This window comes from Phalacrocorax carbo, chromosome Z (assembly GCF_963921805.1).
Source record: "Phalacrocorax carbo chromosome Z, bPhaCar2.1, whole genome shotgun sequence".
Lineage (NCBI taxonomy): Eukaryota > Metazoa > Chordata > Aves > Suliformes > Phalacrocoracidae > Phalacrocorax > Phalacrocorax carbo.
This window is the reverse complement of record NC_087548.1, coordinates 69,532,555-69,554,784: the sequence shown is the minus strand read 5'-3', so window position 1 is coordinate 69,554,784 and position 22,230 is coordinate 69,532,555. Positions and strand designations below refer to the sequence as shown.

Here is a 22,230-nt window from a genome sequence, read left to right as displayed (position 1 = left end):
TTCTCAAGGCTGAACAAACCCTGTTCTCCCAGCCTATCCTTATATGGCAGCCTTCCCAGTCCTTTGATCATCTTGGTGGCCCTTCTCTGGACCCCTTTTTTGCATAGCGGGGACCAGAACTGTACACAGCACTCCAGGTGTGGCCTGACAAGCGCTGAGTAGAGTGGGATGATGACTTCTTTATCACTGCATCTTTACCTAAAGATTACTATTTTTATCTCTGCTGGTGATGCCCAGTTGACAGTGCTTAGTGTGCAGAAGAAGCAGGTCTTGGAGCCAGACCTGACAGGCCAAACAGGAACAATCCACAAGCCACATACCCTGCTGCACCTTGAAAGAAAACCTGACAAAACAAAGCAAAAGGTACAGAGTTGCCCCTCTAACCACAGGGAAGATCTTCAGCAAGCTGAATGCATACAGGACTGATGATTTGCCAAAAGGAACAAAAGGGGTAAGAGGATAAACCCTCTCCCCATGCTGTTCAAACTCTCAGCTCCTGGCCACTTGTATTAGCCTCAGTCCTAAGCCTGCCTGAAGCAGCAGTGGGAACTGGAAAGGGCACTGGGTGTTCACATTGACTATCCATCCACTCCAGTCCCCAAAAGTACCATTCTACATGATTCAGCTACATGCCACAAAAGATAGCTGTAGTACCACCAAGGCAAGCTCCATAAAGTCTGGTTAATGGTCAAAAAACCTCTGAGGAATGTGGGTGATGGGAAATTTCCACCATCTTCACATAAGCTTGTGGCCTTCCTCAAAAGTTCCAGGGAGACCCAGCACAGTAAGAGCAGTCAGATGCATCCCGGCACACATGCCAGAATATTAGCTTATGCTAATGCTCAGAAATGGCAGAGAGCTCCAGGCCTTTAAAACAGGCTGCAAGGAAGTCTTTGCCTGTTATGTCCAGCCCAGTGGGAATGGTGGACAACTCTGGGACCCCAAAAACTTCCTCATACTTCTCTCAGAACAGAGAAAGTGTTGCTGTGGAGATGTCCCAACAGTATGTTCAATCTGAGCTCTCCAGCTCAGGCCAGGACAAGTAAGATGTTGACCACACAGAGTGAGTCCAACAGCCGCCACTGAGATGAGAAGGGGATGGAAGCACATAAAATCTGAGCACAGCTGGAAAGAAAATAACTTGTTCAGTCTGGGAGTGAGAAGGCAAAGGTAAACTCTTCTGGCTGCTCTTCAACGACATTGCAGGAAGGCACATAGAAGACTGAGCTAGACTCTTTGACAAGGAGAGCACCGAAGGCAATGGACACAAATAGCAATATGGGCACTCTCTGGAGATCAGAGGAGCCCTATTTTCCTTAGAATGGCACTCAACCCCTGGAAGAAGGGCCCAGTGAGGCCATGGGATCTGTAGCCTTCAAGATCTTCCCAACTCATCTGGAGAAGGCTTGGAGCAACCTGATTCATCTGGCCTGCCTTGAGCAGGGCTTGGACTAAGAGACCTCCACAGGTGTAGCTACCAGATACCAGGAAAGACGGTCCCACTAAGAAACACAGCCTGCTGTACTCACTACTTAGCAGCAAGGGTAGAAGTGTCCCTACACTGTGTCACCATGCAGGGGCCCCCTAAGATCCTCCCATTTCCTGGTGCCAAGATGATGATGGGAGGTAATACCAAAAAAAAAAAAAAAAAAAAGTACAGTCACAAACAGCATGACTTCTTAGAACAACTTTTGGTGCTGAGACCAGTGACGAGCTCAGTGTTTCCATTCTGTAGCCTGAAGAATGATCCAGTGCCAAGTTTCCATAGAAAATTGGAAAAGAACGCTGACAGAGAGCAGCCCTTCTGCATAGACCCCAGCGTCCTGGTAGACAATTAGAATAAATATGACCCAGCAGCATGCCCTGGCAGGGGTGAAAAAAAGCAACATCCTAGTCTGGAACAACAGGGAGATAGCCACTAGATCAAGGGAAGTGGTTTTCCCCTTTAATTAGCAATCTTTAAACAACAGCTGGAATACTGCAACCAGTTTTGTACCTCCCAGTTCAAGAAAGATGCTGATAAACTTAAGTGCATCCAATGGAGGCCACTAGGATGCTCAGGAGGCTGCAGCACTTGCCCTGTGAGGAGAAGCTGATGGAGATAGCCTTGATCATTCTGGAGAAGATACAGCTTCAGAGTGAACTGATAGAAGCCTTCAGTACTTGCAAGATTACTGACAAAATAGTGCCACACGTCACTACACTAGGGAGGTTCTGACTGCACACAAGGAAAACAACTTCCCCATGGCAGCAGTGAAGAACAGGAACAGGTTCTCCAGAGAGGTGGTGAAAACTCCATCCTTGGAGGTTTTCAAGACTCAGCTCCACAGACCTGCAGTGGAGGTAGAGACTACCCAAGCTCCCTTTCAACGTGAATGGTTCTGTGATTCTGTAACCACAGCAGGAAGCTTCAAAGTTTGTGCTCATTCCTCATCTGAGGCTGAAAAAAGAGGTCATGGTGGTGTCTTTCTGCCACAAGTCCTTTATAAGACAGCATGAAAACCTGGCATACAGGTTGGAAGATAAAACAAAACCCTCATGGGCAGCCAGAAATTGAAAGAAGCCTTCAAAAAAGACATGAATATTCAAAGAAGCAAAGGCAAGTCACTAAACAGGAAGGACAATTCGGAAAGCATAGATTCCCAATTCAAGAGTGATTTTTGACAGAGCTGAAATGGCAGAGGATGTGCACCAAGGCAGGGCTGGCAGAAATGACACGGAAAACCTCCCTGATGCTGTGTAGCGGAGGGCAAATATACCCAGTGGGAGAAAACATGTGGGATCTCTGCAATAAAGCACAGTAGTTAGTCAAATATCCCAGCTATCACAGAGGCCAACATCACACCTTTGACAGGACATAGAAAGCACCCTTTCAGTGGGTAAATACGGGCTAAACTGTCCCTTACAAACATGAACTGAATCTTTCAATTCCTAATAACTAGTCTGCACCTTCACTGAAGTAAAATATATGACTACATCTTAATTATACTAACTTCAGCCAAACCACTTATTGCTTAAAACTTAGATGTGATGTGATATATTCAATATCTTGTTATAGGTTTGAAATAGCATGAACCTTTGTATCTCTGGAGTCTTTCTGTGGTTTCAGTAGGAAAATGTTCATTTCTTTTATGCTTTTTGCAGAATAGTATGACACAGATTCCTCAGCTACCCCATAACTGATCCAGCATGTCTTTACAGAGTAACTGAGTGCAGTAACAAGCTCAAACCTGCTCTGCAGGGAATTAATCAGAAATAGCTGTTCCAGATTATGTGTGTGGAAGCTTTTATTCTAAAGAAAAGGAAGAGTTTCATAGTGATTAAACTTGAATAGTCATTCCATTTTAAATTCTTATTCTGTTTTTCTCATGCAAACACAGGCAAAAAGATGTAAGACCCCACAAAACAGATCTTTCTCTTCACACTGATTTTGATACATCATCTGGAAGGGACCACACAGGTGTGACCTCAAAAGAAAGACAGGAATCTTACTCTTACCTGTTTTATAAGTATATATATATATATGCTTTCACATCTCATCCATGGGCCTTTTGGTTTCTTTTTTAATTTCTTTTCCCCAAAACCCACATTAACCAGGTAATAACACAGAGTACAAGCTGATAAACTTACTGTGGTATCTTCTGAACATGAAGCTATTACAAAGTCATTGAATGGGTTCCATTTGATGTCCAGAACACTCCCTTTGTGGCCACATATTTTGGGGTAATGTGGGTCCAGCTTGCCTGTCTGAAAAAAACAAATACAATCAAACCTAAGGTGAGCCATGGAATTAAAGGACATTTTCAAGGACGATCCAAGCCCAATCCAGCAAGAGACCTTGTTCCGCTTGTTATGCTCCAAATCACAGAATCACAGAATGGTAGGGGTTGGAAGGGACCTCTAGAGATCATCTCATCCAACCCCCCTGCTTGAGCAGGCACACCCAGAGCAGGGGGCACAGGAACGCATCCAGGTGGGTTTTGAATGTCTCCAGGGAAGGAGACTCCACAGCCTCCCTGGGCAGCCTGTTAAATGTCCTGGCACAGTCTATCTGTTGAGAAAGGAGTTTTGCTGTCCCTGCAAGGCAAGTCTTGATTGATGATACCACTGAAAAAGGAGTGCTCAGGGCCTCCTAAGTTCACATTGCCATCAAGAAATCTGTACACATGCAGCAACTGGGACTGCTGAAGTTAGAAGACAGTATGTGTTTCAGACACCAGAATAAAACTTAGAGAGGGAACATGTATGAATGAGTTGAATCTTCCACATTTTTTAAAAAATCTTGGGGGAAAAAAAATACAATCTCTTTCAGAAGATATTTCATATAAGCAGGAAAAAAAAAGTTTTAGCTTTTATTTTTAACCTCATCAGCTAGATTTTATTTTAGTTTTCAAGCAAAAAAACACTTGTGACACAAATTACAAATGCAGTTTTTCTTTCAACAAGTTATCTGTTTTTCTCTGATGGTGTTCAAATCCAGTCATTCACCAGATTCAATCAGCAGTCCAGACTCGCGAAAAAAATGCCATGTTTGGGCATCATCTTCACCGGTAAAAATCCTGCATAAAGTGCACTAAGGGGTATTGAGGGCCTTGTGCCACACGGGGGCTGTGTTGCACCAGGATAAACCCATATTGCAGGCACAGACTCTGCTACAAAGTCAAGTCGGTTTATTTATTATGTGCTAGGAAGGGTGCTGGGGAATTTATTAACATTGGAGCAGCACTTGCTTCTCCCTGTCAGGAGCAGGAAAAGCATGGCAAGCTCCAGGAACCACCTTGCAACCCAGACATCTGTCCAAGAGCAAAGGTTAGTCACCTAAGGAGAGAGACATGGTGGCAAGCTGCTTATGCTTACCTGCTTGCTTTTATCCCACCTGGAAGAATCGTAAATCAAAATTAATTCAAATGCACGCTCTCCTGGAAAGCGGACACTTCTGTTGGTGTACTCCCTGCACCTCCCCAGAGGTGGGCCTTAAGAGTGCACAGCAGAGGGGAATCAGTGCTGGCCCTAACCTGGATGTGGCTGGGATGTCATTTTCCCAGCCTTGAAAATTTGTACAGTTTCAAATGCAGAACAAGACACGATGTGTAACTATTCTGGCTTCACTGGAAAGTTGGTCACATGACTGGGACTAACCTGCTTTAAACTGAACACCCACAGGACTTTGAAATGTAAAAGACACTGCTTTTTTGGAATACAGTCTAAAACAGTTCTCTTCTGTAACATCAACAATACAAAGTGACTTGGGAAGGCAGAAGAGAGATAAAAGTCCTTTAATAAGCAGCGTTCCCCTGCCCACAGTGTCCTTTTGCAGGCTTCAGGGCTTGGTTTCAAGCTGGCAACTCAATGGGCTGGGCAGCCAGCTCCACAGGGATCCCTTGATCCCTATGGGAACCCGCCCCTCCCAGAGCTGGCTGCCTATCTGCTCCCCGCTCCATTATGGAGACTCCCAGGCTGCCCTGAGCCTGCTCTGCCTCACCCATCCTGCAAGGCTTTCCTATCCTCATATCCCCAGCAGGCTCAGCTGGGGCTGGAAAAGGAGCCCTTGCCCTCCCGACCACCAGTCCCACCTGCCCCAATGCAATGCTGCAGCCCTGGGACAGAGCAGGACCCACAACACATGAACCCCCAGGCTGCAAGCAAACATATATGGCAAGTAGGTCTGTTGGTCTCAGACACACATCTGCATGTGGAAGTAAAGCTCTTCATGTGTGGGAGAAATTTCACTCCACAGACCAAAAACTATTTCAGTAACTAGATGTGTTGTCATTCATGCAGAGGCACTTGCCTTCCACAGTTACTTCCAGAGCTTGAAATTGAGTAATTTTTCAACCACTCACTTTCTAAACTCCCAGCATTTCTGAAAAGTAGGCAAACTTGGAGTTTCTTGATGAAAACTACTTCTAGTGGAACAGCTGTTAAAACTCCCCCAGCAGATTTGTACAGGGTACATTACCATGAGATGGGTCAGCACTACTTCTCAGGTCTTCTCCAAAGGGCACTAACACACCTTGTCATCATCACAGGACACCAGAGCTCTCGCATATTGCGTCAGTTAGGTATGGCCTGATGGGGTCATCACAGGTTTAATTTCATAGTTCTTGCCCTCAGAGAGAAGGGAGCAGGATTTGTGTCCAGGAGGTCTACACAACTACAGAGATGTCCTCCCTTTCACACCTGGTGCTGGCATTGAAAGACTGGAGACTGCAATGCCTTGGACACAAATATCTCCCTGTCTCTCAGGACTTTTTCTCATTTTGCTATCCCTTTGCTTTATGCTGCAAAAGAAGAGACAGATACAGTCTTGATATCCCACAGAAAATTAAATTTTCCAGTAAGTAATAGCAATGGACCATGTGAGCTTTGCAAAACAGAATCCGGCAGTCAGAGGAGGGAATTGAGAAATAAGGAAGCATTTTTTTTATTACTATATCCTTGAAGAACTGAGACACTGATAAAAGGGAACATCCCACCTCAGAAGATGCCAAAAGCTGGGTGATAAAGTATGAAGTCAGTCAAAAATGTGATAGCTAGGGAAAAGGTAAAGTCAGCAAGGGGACATCGCAACCACCGACTCAATTCAGGATTGAGAAGCATTGCCTCCCCGCTCCTGTAAGAAGCATGCACCCTAATTTACAAAGCTAGCGACGCTAATTAAAATATAGCTAACCAACAGCAGATGAGATGATAATTATTAACCAATGAATATTAATTTAGGCAGGTTTTTGCTAATCATAACACAAGATAAATACCTTATAGCTAGCAGTGTGCTAGCTTTGTGGAGTTACCACCTAGCACCCATCTTTGGGCAAATATGAAATTAATAAAATAACTCTGCTCTGTGTGTAATCTGGTGTTTTGCACACAGGGTGAACAATCCTGCTTTTGGGAAAATAGTCTTAAACAAGTTTGGTCATCAGAGAAGGAAAAAGGCAGGCTTTTGTCTTTCAAAGGAAGGCCGCAAAATTGCCCTCTGAGTTAAGATCTTTCCTTGGCATGTGGTGCATGGACTTCCCCAACACATCTGTGTCAGACACCAATCTACACCCTGGCCGCACTGTGGGAAGGCAGCTCATCTCCCAGTTACAGTCACTGAGCTCATTCTCCTCGGACTTGCAAGATTTACAAAGGCTGTTCTGGGAATCCAGGCAGCCCCTGTGGCCACAGCCTGGTGGATGTGCTGTTGTTCCACCCAGCTGGCTTCTGTAGCACCTCTTCATGAGGACACATCCTGCTAGAGAAGACTATTCTCCAAGTGGTGGCAAATATTCAACTAATTCTTCTTCAGGCTGAATGCAAAGGCCTGCTGAAAGGAGGGTATCTATGGCAAAACGCTCTTTCCCTACATAACCCTGGCTGCTGCCAACCTTACCTCACCCCCAGGCTCTCAGAGAGGAAGAATGGTGCAGGAGGCAAGAAGTGGTATTTATTCAAGGAGAGATGACAGAGGTTGATGTCCACGACACAGCAGAAGTGGAGCACAACAAACAAGCAAGGAGGCACAGTATGCTGTCTACCATGGGTCACCACAACAGGAGGTGGCAGCCACAAATACCACCACCAGGAGGACAAGTTGAAAGCTGCCACTTTTCACCAAGTGGCATTGGTTTGGAAGTATATAGTGAAAAAAAGTAACTGGTATCACAGCCCTCAGACTCAGGGAACCCCTTTCTGCAAGTGGCTGAGACCGCTCTTCACCCCCAGCATGGATCAGGAACAGATATTCAGAGAACAGCTGTACGAAGTCCAGCACGTACATACCCTTTCCCCAGTCTAACACCAGAGGTCAACCCTCAGGGACTTCTTGAACTACGGGACCCACATCTGAACAAATACAGTCCAAAAACCAACTCCTCTCCATAAGTCCATCCTGTTTTAAACCACTTAATTCTTCTGGGCTCACCAGCATTTGGAGCAGCGAGCTCCACATCTCAACTGCAGAAGCGTTTACATCTGCTGCTAACGGTCCGCTCCCTGGTCTCCAGGATCCCCTTCGCCACACAAATCAAGAAGAATTGCTTCTTACGCTTCTTCCCCACACTCTTCACAGTTTTACATATCTCACTCATTTGTCTTTTTTCCCAGACTGATTGAGGCCTAACTGAAGTCTTTCCTCGAATGAAAGCAACTTCACATTTTTATTGAAATTGCTTTAATTATCCTTTTCTATATCTTCTATTTCTACAATGCCTTTGACTTCTGCAAGCAGTATTTCAGATACAGGTGGAGTACCTAAGCAGGTGTTAAGAATGGAAGAATTACAACTAAAGAGTAGCCAAGCTGAGAGGAGGTGGGAAGACAGAACAATTAATAGTAAGCAGTGCAAGCACCTTCAGCTCGTTTTGCCAACACTTTGAGAGCTGGGTCCCACCCTATGTCCCATAGTCAACAGCTGCCTGCTTATAGATGCAGCTCTGTGATAAAGACAAGTTCTTCAGCCTCAACAGATCATGGTCGAGGGGGCAGAAGTGACTCAGTCAAGAAAAACAGGGTAGTGATTAATTTTAGAAGGACCGTCTCTGAACAGCACCAGCTGTAAAGGAGCTAAATAAACAAAAGTCTAGAAGGGCTGGAAACTGGGCTAGGTTCTTCAAGCACAGCTAGTTCACTTTCATCCTTAGCAAATATATATTGAAAAAGTGGCATTGCAGTAACACCATCAATTAACTTTTAATTAAAGGCTGAACTTTTGCCTTTCATCTGTTCTTCCCTGATTCCAGAGAGCTCATAATCTCATATTGAAGTTAATCCACATTAGTGCATGCCTAATTTTTCTGAAGCAATAAACATCAGACAGACAGCTTCTCCCTCTCATCAGATCCCTAAGTTACCAAAACCCATAAACATGGGATTTGTTTCTGAAAGGGAAGGTTTACCAGCATCAGTGCTTAAAGCTTAAGAGGTTCATTGCCTGATAACCATATCTCCACTTTCACAGAAGGGAAGGTAGAGCAAAACCTACCATATTCTCCTTTGGTAACAGCTGAAGCCATGCCACTAAAGCACCTTTCGGTTTTGCCCTCTGTATCTACTAACTGCTTTTTTATTTGCAATTTCTCCTAGGAGACAAATACCTGAATAGCACAGTTCCTGCTGATTATACAAGAAAGGCAAATGAGTTATGAAGGAAGGTGTTAAAAATTTGCAAGCAGCAATGTAAGATATATAAGTACACATATCCCAAGAATCACTTGCCAGGGCATCTGGGGACCCTTCCATCATTCTGTGATATGGGCAACAACATTAACTGAATATCCTCTATGTGATCTAGCTCCCTAGAAAGCCCAGCTCTCCTCCAGCCTCTTAAGGCATTCGCAAAAGCCAGCTTGCCTCAGCAGAGCTCACCTGGTGGATGGGAATGACGAGGAAGGCCCCCCCGCCGGCACACTCGGTCACTACTGCAATGAAGTGTGGATTCACAGCACAGAAGTGGTTGTCGTGGACGTTGCGGGTGATAGGCACGCAGTCATAGCACTTCTCCTTGCTGGCAGCTTTGCCATACACATGACGGAACTTGGAACTGCGGTACTGTGGGTGCCACGACATCTGCAAGGGGAGAAACACAACACCCCATGACATAAGGACTGGCTGTCCCAGCAAGGCTTGCAGACCCCCACCCTCCTCTCCCCAGCACAGGCTCACCCTCCCCATTTGGGCTCCTAGCACCAACCCTCAGCCAGCAAGTGGCAGCTGCATTTTCCTCTGCTGATGTTCACCCCTTTGGCATGACCTGTCTCTGTACCCATTGGATGTTTCTGATGGTGAGAGAGATGCAGAGGAGAAAAGACAGCTGTCTTCATCAGCCAGCTGGGCTGTGAATACACCACCAGTCCCTATCACTGGGACAGGGCCACATGGCAGCAAATTTAAGAGGAGATGAATCCCAGTAGCACACAGCTCAGGAAGCATGAAAGACACAACATTTTGGGTGAGGAAAGCTTGGCAAGTGAACAAGCCACTCCGGATGCATGCTTTGCCCTCAGGTGGTTCAGGACAAAAACAAGTCTAATTTTGCACACATGAAGGGAAAAAAAGAGGTTTGCCAGATCACAGGAAAAGTTATGGCCACCTGTTAATTTTTTCCCCACTGACAATGGCTTTCTGCATGTCTGGTTTATAACTGCCCTCTGACAGACAGCATTTTACATGTTGTTTAAATGAGATATATAAAGCATGCTTAACACAAGAATCTGTTCCCACAGAGGGCAGTGAAGCTTAATGGAACTGATGCAACTGATTTCAAATAGGACACTACCAGTGTTGGGCAGAAAAGCCAATTCAGATTATTAACTCCTGCTCTTTCTACAAGACCTAGACAGTAAAAGGCACATGGCAGGGATGGTGAGAAGATCCTACTGCTCAAAGGAAAAGAAATGCAGATCAGGAAAGAAGGTTATGGGTGAAAGAGAGTCCCACACAATCAGCTGGGAGTATAGGCAAAGACTGGAGAGGGCTTAGTTTTGCTCCATATCAATCTGTTTGATGTACATTTGGTGGACAGTATTATCAGTGATGCTGGATCAATACTCCAGTTTGAGAGCAGAGCCCAACCAAGCAGCTTTTGAGTTACAGCAAGACTTAGACTACTCACTTACGTGGGTAAGTGTTTGAAGGGAAGCTTGCACTCAATGGCAGGAAGCCAAGTGTATCATCACCTGACAAGCAGGACTCTAAGCAATTCTAAACCAAAATGTGTTTGTTGCTGGCACGGTATTGCATCCTCCTGGGATGACTATTACAAACTAGGAATCTGTATTGCTTGACCCTGAGCAGTCGATCTGCAGCTTTACAAGCACCCACCAACACAAAGATCCACCAAGCTCACATCTGACATCACTGAAAGATTTGCACTGTGAATAAGGAGTACTAGTGCACAAGTCTTGTCCTATTCCCTGCCTCCTCCCAGTCTACTGGCACAGCTCAGAGCCAACCCCACCTTCATGCCTCTAAAAAGTCAGCCTTGGCAGATCACCAGTTGCTTTCACAGTCATTTTTGTTGCTTACTTTTACCCTGGCATGTTTTACCTATGTCAACCCTGCATTTGTCCATATTCTTAGCTGATTAAGTTCCTTGTGCAGAAAATATTAGGTGGAAAGGATCTTTGATACAGTGAGGGCTACTTATCCCAAACAAAACTAAAGAAATGCAAGTTATTTGAAAAAAGAAAGCGGTGATCCTGGTATGTTAATCTTGGAAGAATGGATGTTCACAGGCAGAAGGAAAGCTGAGGTTACATGCAACTAGCTAGCTCCTCAAACAGCCTCACAGGTGCAGTGTTCTCAAACAACTTCATGCTTATTATAGCTTTGGTAATTAGGTTCACTCACACTGGGGAGCGGGGCGGGGAAAAACCCTGTGCCTTGGCACATGCAGATGATCTGTAAAATATTAACAGCAAGTAAGGAATAAAGGAAATAAAAGGAATTAAATACCCAAGTTTGGACAGTACTTAGGAAAGACAGCTCTCTCCTATTTTAATTTGTAGCATTAAGGTTCAACTGCCACTGGAATGGAGTTCAAAGCACCTACAGTTCAGACAGCAAGGCAAGATATGACTGGGAATATAATAAAATTAGCAAAAACAGTCCCAGCGGAACAGTGTCCCTCTTGACATGATTGCAAGCACAGCAGAGAGCTCAGCAGTAAAAGAAAAAGCTCTTGGATAAAATATGGCAAAAAACAGCCTCAATAGGTGCAGCATCAGCAAACTGAGTCTGGTACCATGGGAAACGCTGATTCCAAACAAAGCAGTCACATGGACATTAGGAAAAACTTCTTTGGAAGGAGTGTGGAGAGTATTCTGCACTAGAGGTTGCTTGAGTAGAGATATGTCTCCGTTGCTGGAAATCCTTTCATGACTTGATTAGACAAAGCCATACCCTCATTGTTCTAATGTCCATAATAGTCCTGCTCTGACAGGAAGCTGAACTGGGGAAAACAAGGGCACAGTGCCACCAAATCATACTGAAAATTTATAATTTACAAGTGAAAAAGCTCACATCTTCACAAAATAAAATAAGCCCATGTGTGTACAGCCTGTCTGCTACAAGCCACGCAGTGGACAAGATATGGTTCTTCAGCAAGAGGTGATCTTCCAGATGGCTGTTAATGAGAACAGCACAGCCAGGGCTCTGGCAGATCTCAGCTATCAGAGGGTGCAAGCTACGGTGCCTACAAAAGGATCTGTGCAGACGAAAGAGGTCATCACTCCTAGAAGTTCTCCATCAGAGCTCTCAATGCACCAAATGCTGTACTATATATAAATGCAGGTGCAATACTGAACACATTAGGTACTAAAAGGACTACAGAGATACTTATACCCCAAGTAGGTCCCCAATGTACTCTGCCTTTATGCAGCTTGCCCAGATCTGCCCTTCCACTGCTGTCACAACAATGTAGGTACCAGTCACAGGCCACTGGTAGCACTTTTCCATTAGCAATCCTGGCCCAGTCTCTTTTCGCAGCTCCTGTGCTTGCATGGCAGGGCAGAATGGGTCTCAGTCTACAGCTACAAGTCTCCTCCTAGTTTTGTTCTTAAAGCAACAGGTTTTCCAGACACTTCTCCTCTTCCTCCCTCTACTGTCCTGGAAGGAAGGGTTTAGTTTATTCACTCCTCACCTGGTACTTCAACCATCTTGACCACCTTCCACTCTTTCTTCTGCTAGACACAATGCTGTATTTGTTCCCAGGACAGAATATATGACTGCATGCCATGTCCACTCTCCAGGGCTGAAGGTGGAGCAGAGGGGCTGGCCAGAGAGGCATCTTCTGATATATCTCCTGCTCCCAGAAGGAGCTGTGATGTGGCCCAAAGTGCCATGACACATCTGCAATGCAGAAGTGCCAGGTGCCACTTCTGAACACAGCTGCAGCGAGCCACACAGAGAGCCAAGCAGCATCCCAGATGGGGAAGCTGGAAAGAGCTGGGCTGAGAAAAACATTTATCGACAGGGCTGTATTTGAGCAGCTCCCAAGTGCCTGGTTCAGAAAACCAGCATAAAGTTATCTGCTGCACCCCTGTACCAGGCAGAGACAACTAGTCTTCCCAGTGTTACTCTCCATCCCTTCAAGGTTGTCAGCGAATCAAAACAGCTTCCTCGCAGAATGGAAACAGCTTCCTGGCAGTGAGCACAGATGGCCACCTGGGCCACAGGCAGCATTTCTCACCATTCACTCTTGGATGCAAGCCCACCTTGAATCCCCTCCCATCCTGGGGAGTCCTGCAGCAGAGCAGTCCCCACCTTCTCCACAGAGGTCTTTGAGCTCCCAGATGACCCCCACACTCCACTTCGGCTAACTTCACATCAAACTAACCTGCCCAAACTGTACCGCACTGACAGTTTCCATGTTCATCTCACTCTTTCTGTGCCCCACCCTTGCCTACAACCCCGACATTAGGAGGCAGGTTCTCTCACTGCTGAGGGCAGGGGGCAGCAGGGGACTGCAGCATCATCAGAGCTGACTCCACAGGCCACAGCGAGCTAGCTGCAAAATCCTCCCTAGAGCAGGAGGCATAAGGACCTCCACAGGATCCCCATCTCCCCCATCTTCCCATGGCAAGCAGGAGACCCTGGTGTACAAGTAACTTTTCTCAGTTCTTCCAAAGCTGCTGAGGCTCTGGCTGCACTTTCCACCTACCTCTCCTTATTCAAGGCCCCACCATGCTGCAGTACCCCTCACCAACCCCCTGGTCACACAGGCTCCCACTTCCAGAGGAAAAAGGAGCTGGACGCGGAGATCCTGACAGTCACAGGGCTACATCTGCCCCCCTCTGCTCACAGATCCCAGCCAGAGCCCTGGGCATTCAGGGCCCATCCTTGGGTGTTGGGGCTCAGCTAGGAGCTTCTGCTCAGTGTTCCCTGCAGGCTCCTCCTTCCCCATTTCTAAAAGTTCATTCCCTCTTCTCTGTTTTCAGGTTTTGCCAGCCAAAATTATTTGGTTTCCTTCCAGGTATCCCCTCCTTTACTGCTACCCATAGTGCAGAAGAGCAGACAGGGACACCAGGCAAAAGAAGGCATCTACTGTCCAAATATGCAGGGCTGGGCTCAGGAGAGCTAAAGCCCACCTAGAGTTGAGTATGACATGGGATGTGAAGGGCAACAAGAAAGGTTCCCACAGGTACCACAGCAGTAAAAGGACAATCAGGAAAAACGTGGGCCTGCTGAAGAACGGGGCATGAGCTCTCATGACAAAGGACACAGAAAAGGCTGAGGCAGGCACTGAATGCCTTTTTAACCCCAGCCTTGGTTGCTAAGGTGGTCCTTAAGGTACCCAGGGTCCCTGAGACCTATGGGAAGTCCAAGGCAAGGAAGATTTGGACATAGTTTATCTCTAGATTAACAGGGCTTTTGACACTGTCTCCTATAACAGCCTCAAAATGGATGAACTACAGACTAGCTAAGCTGGCTCTGAGGTAGACTGTAAACTGGTTGAACTCCTGGTCTCAAAGGCTTGTGATGAGCAGCACGAAGTCCACATAGAAGCCGGACTCCAGTGGTGTACCCCAGCAGTGGACACTGGGGTCACTGCTGCCTAAGATTTTCACTAATGATCTGGATGATAGGGTGGAATGTACCCTCAGCAAGTTTGCAGAAGACACAAAACGGGGAGGAGTGGCTGATACACCAGAAGGTTGTGCTGCCAACCAGAGGGACCTCAACAGGCTGGAGAAACAGGCATACAGTAACCTTGTGAAGTTCAACAAGGGGAAGAGCCAAGTCGTGTACCTATGGAGGAATAACTCCATGCACCATTATATGCTGGGTGTCAACTGCCAGCAAAGCAGCTTTGCAGAAACAGCCTGTGGGTCCAGGTGGACAACAAGCTGACCATGAGGCACCAGCAATGTGCCCTTGGAGCAAAGAAAGCCAATGGCTTCCTGGACTGTATTAGGAGGAGTTTTGCCAGCAAGTTGAGGGAGGTGATCCTTCCCTTCCATTTGGCACTGGTGAGACAAACGTGGAGTGCTGGGTCCAGTTCTGGGCTCCCCAGTACAACATAGAAATGGGTATACTGGTCCAGCCAAGGTGCATGAAGACAATTAAGGGATTGGGAGTATCTCTCATGTGAAAAGAGGTTAAGAGAGCTGGGACTGTTCACCTGAATAAGAACAGGCTCTGGAGGATCTTACCAATATGTAAAAACACCTTACAAGGGAGAGTAAAGAAGACAGACTCTCCTCAGTGGTGCCCAGCAGCAGGACAAAAATCAATGGGCACAAACTGAAATACAAAAGAAAAAACTTCAATTTAAACACAAGGCAACACTTTTTTTCTGAAAGAGTAGCCAAACACTGGCATAGGTTGCCCAAAGTGGTTGTGGAGTCCCCATCCTTGGAATACTTAAAACGTGACCACATAAGGTCCTGGGCAACCTGCTCTAGTTGACCCTGCTTTGAGCAGCAGGGTTGGACTATATTATCTCAAGGGATCCCTTCCAACATCAACTATTCTGTGATTCTGTGATTTTAGGGCCTCTGGATCTCAGCCATGTGTATCTTGTACTGCCCCAAGAATGCCACTGGCAACACACCAAGATGCACACTCATATGACATGGACTTTCAACCCAATAAACCTGAAATTTGTCTTGCAGGCTCAGCTCTCCCATCTGTTCCTCTGACAGGGTGTGATGACAACATATTCCTTCCCCATTCTATGAAAACTGCTGCTTGGAGGGACAACCATTTTCAAAACTGTGCAAATAGCAACTGGTATAAGGAGGAGAAAGTGAGAGAAAATACATTTGTCAACAAGACAGGACTGTTTTTTCATTGCAAAAACTTACACCATCACCTCCAAACAAATGCATTTTACAGAGCTCCAAAATTAAATGTTTTGCATAGTCCCTTAACAATATCCTTTCCCTGGATGTGTTTTAGGACTAATGGGGTTAGCTTTCTCCCTGCACTGGAGGGCTGGCTCCAGTGTACAGGGAGTCTCTCCTTGTACAGCCATATGAGGGTGAGACAGCATGGGCAGAGCCCAAGGTCCTGAAAACCCTGGACATGCAGCACTGGGTAAGGCCTGAAGCCACAGCTCAGGGATTCCTAGCTCACCCCACCTGCTTGTGGAGCAGCAAGGAGCCAGGGTGACCACAGTAAGGGCATGCAGACCATCCCTGCACACTCATGGGCAGCATATCCCCATCTTGAGAGGCAGCTAGAGCTGAGGTCTGGATCCTCTCCTCTGGCAAGGAGGTAAAAGATCCCCCTTCACTTGCTGCTTAGGGTTTTTCTGCCACTATCCCAGCACAGAGACTGATGTTGAACTGACAAAAGGATGAAAGGGACCAATGAAGGGACCATCAGTCCTCTGCCAGCATCCTGGAGAAAGGAGGAAGGCAGCGTAGCCTTTCCAATCCAAGAATCAGCCTCCTGCCTTCCCCCCCCCATCAGCCCAACCTAATTCCCAATACTACCAGCCCCTCTGTAAGGGGAGGGGGAACTGGGATGTAGGGAGACATTGCAGATTGTACTACTGCCCATAAATTTCTAACCATACAGCTGATGCAAAGAATGTGTTCAGCACTGTTTTCCCCTCACCCAGCTCTCAAAGATCAAGTCCTGGGACCTTGTGGTTGTCACTCTTCCAACAAAGAACATTAAAGAGACTTTTTTTCTGAAGCTGCCAAGAGGTCCCAGAGTAGGATACAGGCATCCCTGCAAGCACTCCTCAGATGTCTGCTTACCAGCTTGCAGTGGGCAATCAGCGCAAGCTTTTTCAGGCTGGACAGTGTTTCCTAGACAGCTTCTGCCCTTTGAGATGTGTAACCCTAGCACTGGGAGTGTTATCATCTCAGGAAAGAATATGCAGTGCTCTATATGAAATAGAGTAAAATGCATCCATTTGCTTCTTTGCTCCTCACCGCTGGCATAAACAGAGGAAGCAGCTCCTCTGCCTCTCTGAGCAGAATAATGCAACTGCAAGACATAGCAAGGGCATACAGATGGTTTTAAATGATTCCCTGAAGCCTTTTACAAGAGGCATTTCTGGGTGCTTGGGTCTGAGCTGAAAGAAGGACACAACATGGACTACCCTGAGAGACTGATGTGATTGTGTGAAGAGACTCAACTACAGAGCAGAGGAACCTTCATGCAAGCAGGTCTCAAAATAAAAAGATCCTCATCGTTTGTCCAAGGTGCAGAATACAGCAGAAGGAGGCAGAGAAAGTGAGGCCATGGCTACAACTTCTCTGACCTGCTAAGAACAGGAGACTTGCTATAATCCAAACTCTCTGTGAAACTCTGAAAGCTCTGTCTGGTCCAGCTTCTTGCAAGCACTCGGGATTTGGACAACTGGCCCAGCATAATGGAGCCCTGAGGGTACAAAGAAATCTCTGGACATGTCTTCAGTGTGCAACACAGGACACAGGCTTCACTAAAAAAACAGCCCTACTGTTTCTGTGTATGCACAGGTTAAGTCACAAATGCAGCAAGCACTGTCAGCAATGGCTCATGCAAGGAAGACCAGAGGGGAGTCAATCAAAAATTGATCTGTAAGTTTGCTGCTTGCAAGACCTTCTGTTCCTCTTTTTTTAAGACAGTCATATTGTCCTTGGCTCAGCAGTAGGATCTGATATTATAAGATGAAACAGCAAAGCAGTAGAAATTCTCAGCCCAGTGCTCAGAAAAGGTGGGATTCCTCTTCCTGGCACCTGAAAAGGTGCCCAGAAACACACTGGGGTACTTTGATACCCTCAAGCACAGCCTACTCAGCTTACCAGACATGAATGTGGAAATGCTTATGTGACCTCTAAGAACAGACAGGTCAAGATGGAGAATCCAGGTCCACCAGGATGCAGAAGCACTGAAGGAACTTTGCTGGGCTTTAGCTCTGACTGTTTTACAAGGCTGTTTATGGGAAGTGAGCTTTTCATGATTCATCCATGAAATCTGACTACAAAGGTCCTAGCTCCTTGCCAAAGGTGTGAGCTCCTAAAAGGGCTGTGAAGCCTAGGGAAGTCTGCAGCATTCAGAAGCAGTCTTCAGAGAGCTATGCTGTGGCACATTTACTACCCTCCAGGAAGTGTCAGACAAAACAAATGTGCATGTCCAACTGACTGAACATGTGCTTCACCATAGGCCAGCACGCTCCTACTTGCCACATTGCATCCCACTTACCCTGGGATTACAGATTTGCCCGCACCGTGCATAAAATGTGCGAGTTCTGAATTAATTTCTCTTGCTCCTGGACACAATAACCACATGGAAAAAGTGAAGTATGTTTGAGGAAACCCAGACATACGGTAGCCTAATCCAGACCCAGATGACAGCACCTTCTCCTCTGGTGCACAGCATTTTTGTGAGACAGTCACAGCAGCCAAGCCAGCTCTAACAGTCTAGAAACTCAAGACTTTGGCGACACTTTATTCTGCCTTTTACCATCTTTGATATCCTTAGTATCAATAGTGTCAGGAGCTGGAAGGCATACAGACCAAGAAGTTATTTTCCTTAAACCCTGAGGAAGGCCTGATAGAAGACTGATGGGCACCTTAACTACTGGAAACACCAGCTCTTGGCTGTGGCTGCACATACTGTTATGAGCTGACCTCTCCAGCACACACTCCCGAACTGTTTGTGTTCTGGCACCTTTAGTCCCATCCATGAGTTCTTTTCTCTTGCTCAAAGAGCAGAAAATTAACCTGGGGGAAAGGGGAGGAACTTAAAAAAAAGGGCACTTCAGCAGAATCAGATCATTAAAAGTATCTGACATGGGTCAAACAGAGCACAAATGGACAGGAGTCACAACACAGCTGGAAGCAGAGGGAATTGTAGTGGTTTTGGCAGTGATAAGATCCCCTCAGTTCACCCAGGGAACCACAGCCAGGCGGTGTGACGGTGTCACTCCAGGAGAGGGGTAGTTACGAACCAGACCTTGCCACCTTCCCGTATGGCACATCTCCAGCAACGGCTGGACATACATCATGGGCTGTGCTGTACCCAGTTGGAGCAGGGAGGAATTTAGGCTACATCGAGGTCAGATGGGAGACGGATTTGTAATATGACCAAGAAGTTTGGGGACAGGAATTCCCACATAACATGCCAGCTCATGTATTGCATGCTCTTCAGTACGTGCCACCCTTCTGCTCTTTCCCAGTCCCCAGGAACCAGCAAACTCCAAAGCACACACCATCTGCCAACCAGCATCTCCTATCATATCACATACACAAAATATAACAGCCGATCCCCACAGTGGGAGGGGAGACGTGACACAAAAGACATGGGAGCCAGGATGTCCAGGCATCCTGCTGCTGGCTGCCAGGAATGGCACTCAATTTTCTAATTCCCAGGTGCATGGAGCAGAACTATCAGCTACCAGGCCCCATCCACCAAAGGAACGCCAAGGGCTAAGCATGCATTACTTCTTCTGGAGCCAAGAGTTTCCACTGCCATCCACCCTGATTCAGCAACTGGCTTAGTGTCAGTGACAATTTGCCACTGACTTTATGCAAGGGGAAAGGCTGAGCAATCCTGTCATTTACCAATGTGGATATTCTCTGTATGTTTTCTTTCCTTCCAGGCATGTTCCCTGCTCTGAAAATACAAGCAAGGAATGAGGTTGACTGGCTCTGTGCTGAAATACTTAACGGTGGCATGAGCTGCCTGTATTTCCAGGACAGAAACAAGACAGAGCAAGTGTGCAGAGAGGACAGCACTGGGATTTCAGTTCAGCTTGTGTTTCCCATCATCAGCAACATGAACATCAGAAAAAAGACTTCAGCTTTGGCCACTGCTCTTAGGAAAGGTGCCAGAGAGTTAGAGAAGAATTCAGTGGAGAGTGGTACAGACCAGTTATCAAAGGTGTGTGACCTGCTAAGAAATCCTAAAAGCTTTGGGGGAGGTGATAGAGGGAAGCTTCAAACACAGAAAAAGTTGCTACAAAGAGGGTATAAATTTTATGCTTCCAAAGTCTACAGGACACAGAGAGTCAAAAAACACGTGTTTTAACTGTCTCCAATTAGGCAGCAGTGAAACTTTCTAACAGTCACAGGAGTGGGAGAAGGAAAGGCATGCATCTCCATCACTGGCATTTCTCAGGCAGATTCGATTAAAGCCTAGAAGGCACAACAGAGCTACAGCTGACCCTGGTTTGGATAGGAGACAGACTCACAGAGCTGGAACACAGAAAACACATAATTTTGGTACTTAATGTGCAGTAAGCCTGCTAAATCCACAGTGTGGCAGGGCTACACATGGTAATACCGGCTGCAGTAAGCCCCTCAGCAGGGCACCCAGTATCTCGATTTCAAGCAATCTTCAGCTGCAATACTTAATGTCAGAACTGCAATTCTTAACATCCAGGGCAAAACAGCCAAATCAGATATAGCTACTGCAGAACAATCTGTTTCATTATGGTACCCAGAGCCATGCTGAAAGCCAAGCTGTTTAGCAATGGCCATCATTCCTGCCATTAACAAGTCAGAGTAGCTTATTTCGAACATATCACTGTTCAGGGTCACTGTTAAGAGTGGTATAATGGTAGATGAAAGCCAAAAGTTTAATTTGAGTTCATTTGTTTGATGCAGTATTTAAGCTGAAACCTTCTCTAGTGCCCTAGTGAAAACAAGCAGGCCCTATTTCCCCGAGATTAACCTCACCAACTCTATGGGACTGCAAAAAGTACACATAGATCATCCCATCCTGAAGGCATGCAGAACTGATGCAGAACTGAAGGTGATGGTGAGCAAAAGGGGTAGGACCTTCAGAAGCAGAGATCACACATCACATAAAAGGGAGGAAACCAAGGCACAAAAGCATGCAAAGTGGCACAAAATGGCATCTGGAAAACTCAGGAGTTGAGCAAGCCCAGTGGGCAGAAGAAACTTCTCCTCTTGGCTAGGCCACCTGGAGCTCCTTCAGGGCAGGTGTCTAAGGTCTCTGGCTACAGTAAGTTTTTCAAGCTAACCAGGCTGGAAACCACTTCCCTGTTTGCAGAGAGCTGGCTCTCCATGCCCAGAGCTCTCCCTGGGCCATCCCAGCACCCGTCTCCTGTGGGACCGGGCTCCAGACATGAACTAAGCCCCTCTCTCCACCCTTATGCACAGCGCATCTGTGGGCCTGGCAGCACCCAGCATGCACCCACCCAACATACATCCATCAAGATACAAGCCCTTGGCCCCTTCTATTCCCACACCAGCATATATTAGCATTTTACTGACTCAAGGCTGTAGAGGGAGGAGGTTCACTGCTGACTCTAGTGACACAAACGGGCTTCCTAGTCCACTGGCTATAAGATCACCTTTACTGAAAGCCTCTTTTACAAGTTTCAACCAAACTAAGCCTGTGCAAACACAAGATTGCTGCCTGTAGAGCATCACAGTAGATGAAGGGTCTCACACAATACTGTATTACAGTGCTGGTATGGAAGCAGAGCAGCCTTTAGCTGCATGGATTGTAGAAGCAGCACTCAATTCAGCCAGTGCAGAATTTCTAGGCCAAATAACAGTCTGTAAGCTCTAACAAAAAGCTCTCTAGCCCTGCCTGCCTCCAGGTAAGCAAGGAGAGAACCGACTGCCTGTCTCTCTGCCCCAAATCTCAGGACTATTACAGTCATCAAAGGACAGTCAGAGCTCTTCTGGAGACCAGAATCTGGCACAGCATCTCCTGAAAGGACAGACTTGCATCCTCTCCCCATCTAAACACAGAGATGCTCACACTCCTCAGAACACCCCATGCCTGGGCTGAGAGCCTTCCAGTTCATCATTCATAATGTGGATGGTACATGCCCCTCATCAAACAATTTTCTGTTTTCTTGGGTGGCTCACCTCTGAGCAGGGTACAAATGCACGCCAATGAATTAATAATGGTTATGTTTGCTTCACGCTTTCCTAGTTCCTTGGAGAAGCCTCCCTTCTGCTTGAGGCCTATGCTCCATGTGGCCGGTGTTGCACTCCTGCGTGAAATCTGCCCTGGCATCAGGAGACATGGGCTGAAATCCAGCCGTACCTCTGGAGACCTCAACCCAGTGCACTCCTGGGGATGCACATAACATGACAATCTTCCAAAACACTTTTAAGTACTGTTTTCCATTGCTCTTGGGCAATTTTCTAAACTCTGCCTGTACCTCACCTGCCACTCTGAAAAGCACTTCAGGTGATCCAGCCTGGCAAGTTGGACACTCTTCCTCCCCCGTCCTTATTGAAAGGGAATCAAGAGAATTTACAGTTCTGAAGGACTTTTCTAAGTTCCCAATCTCTTGAAAGTTAGTGATAATCTGAAAAGCAGAGG

General features: G+C 46.5%; 1 protein-coding gene across 1 annotated transcript in view; it reads right to left on the bottom strand.

Moving 5' to 3' along the window:
• The window catches only part of CORO2A (coronin 2A), a 60,793-nt gene that overhangs the window by 13,464 nt on the left and 25,099 nt on the right, over positions 1-22,230 (bottom strand). The window contains exons 2-3 of the mRNA XM_064438451.1: positions 9,349-9,549; positions 3,631-3,747 (exon numbers count right to left, since the gene is read on the bottom strand). Coding sequence (XP_064294521.1) covers positions 3,631-3,747; positions 9,349-9,549 — 318 coding nt within the window. The remainder of the gene's footprint in view (positions 1-3,630; positions 3,748-9,348; positions 9,550-22,230) is intronic.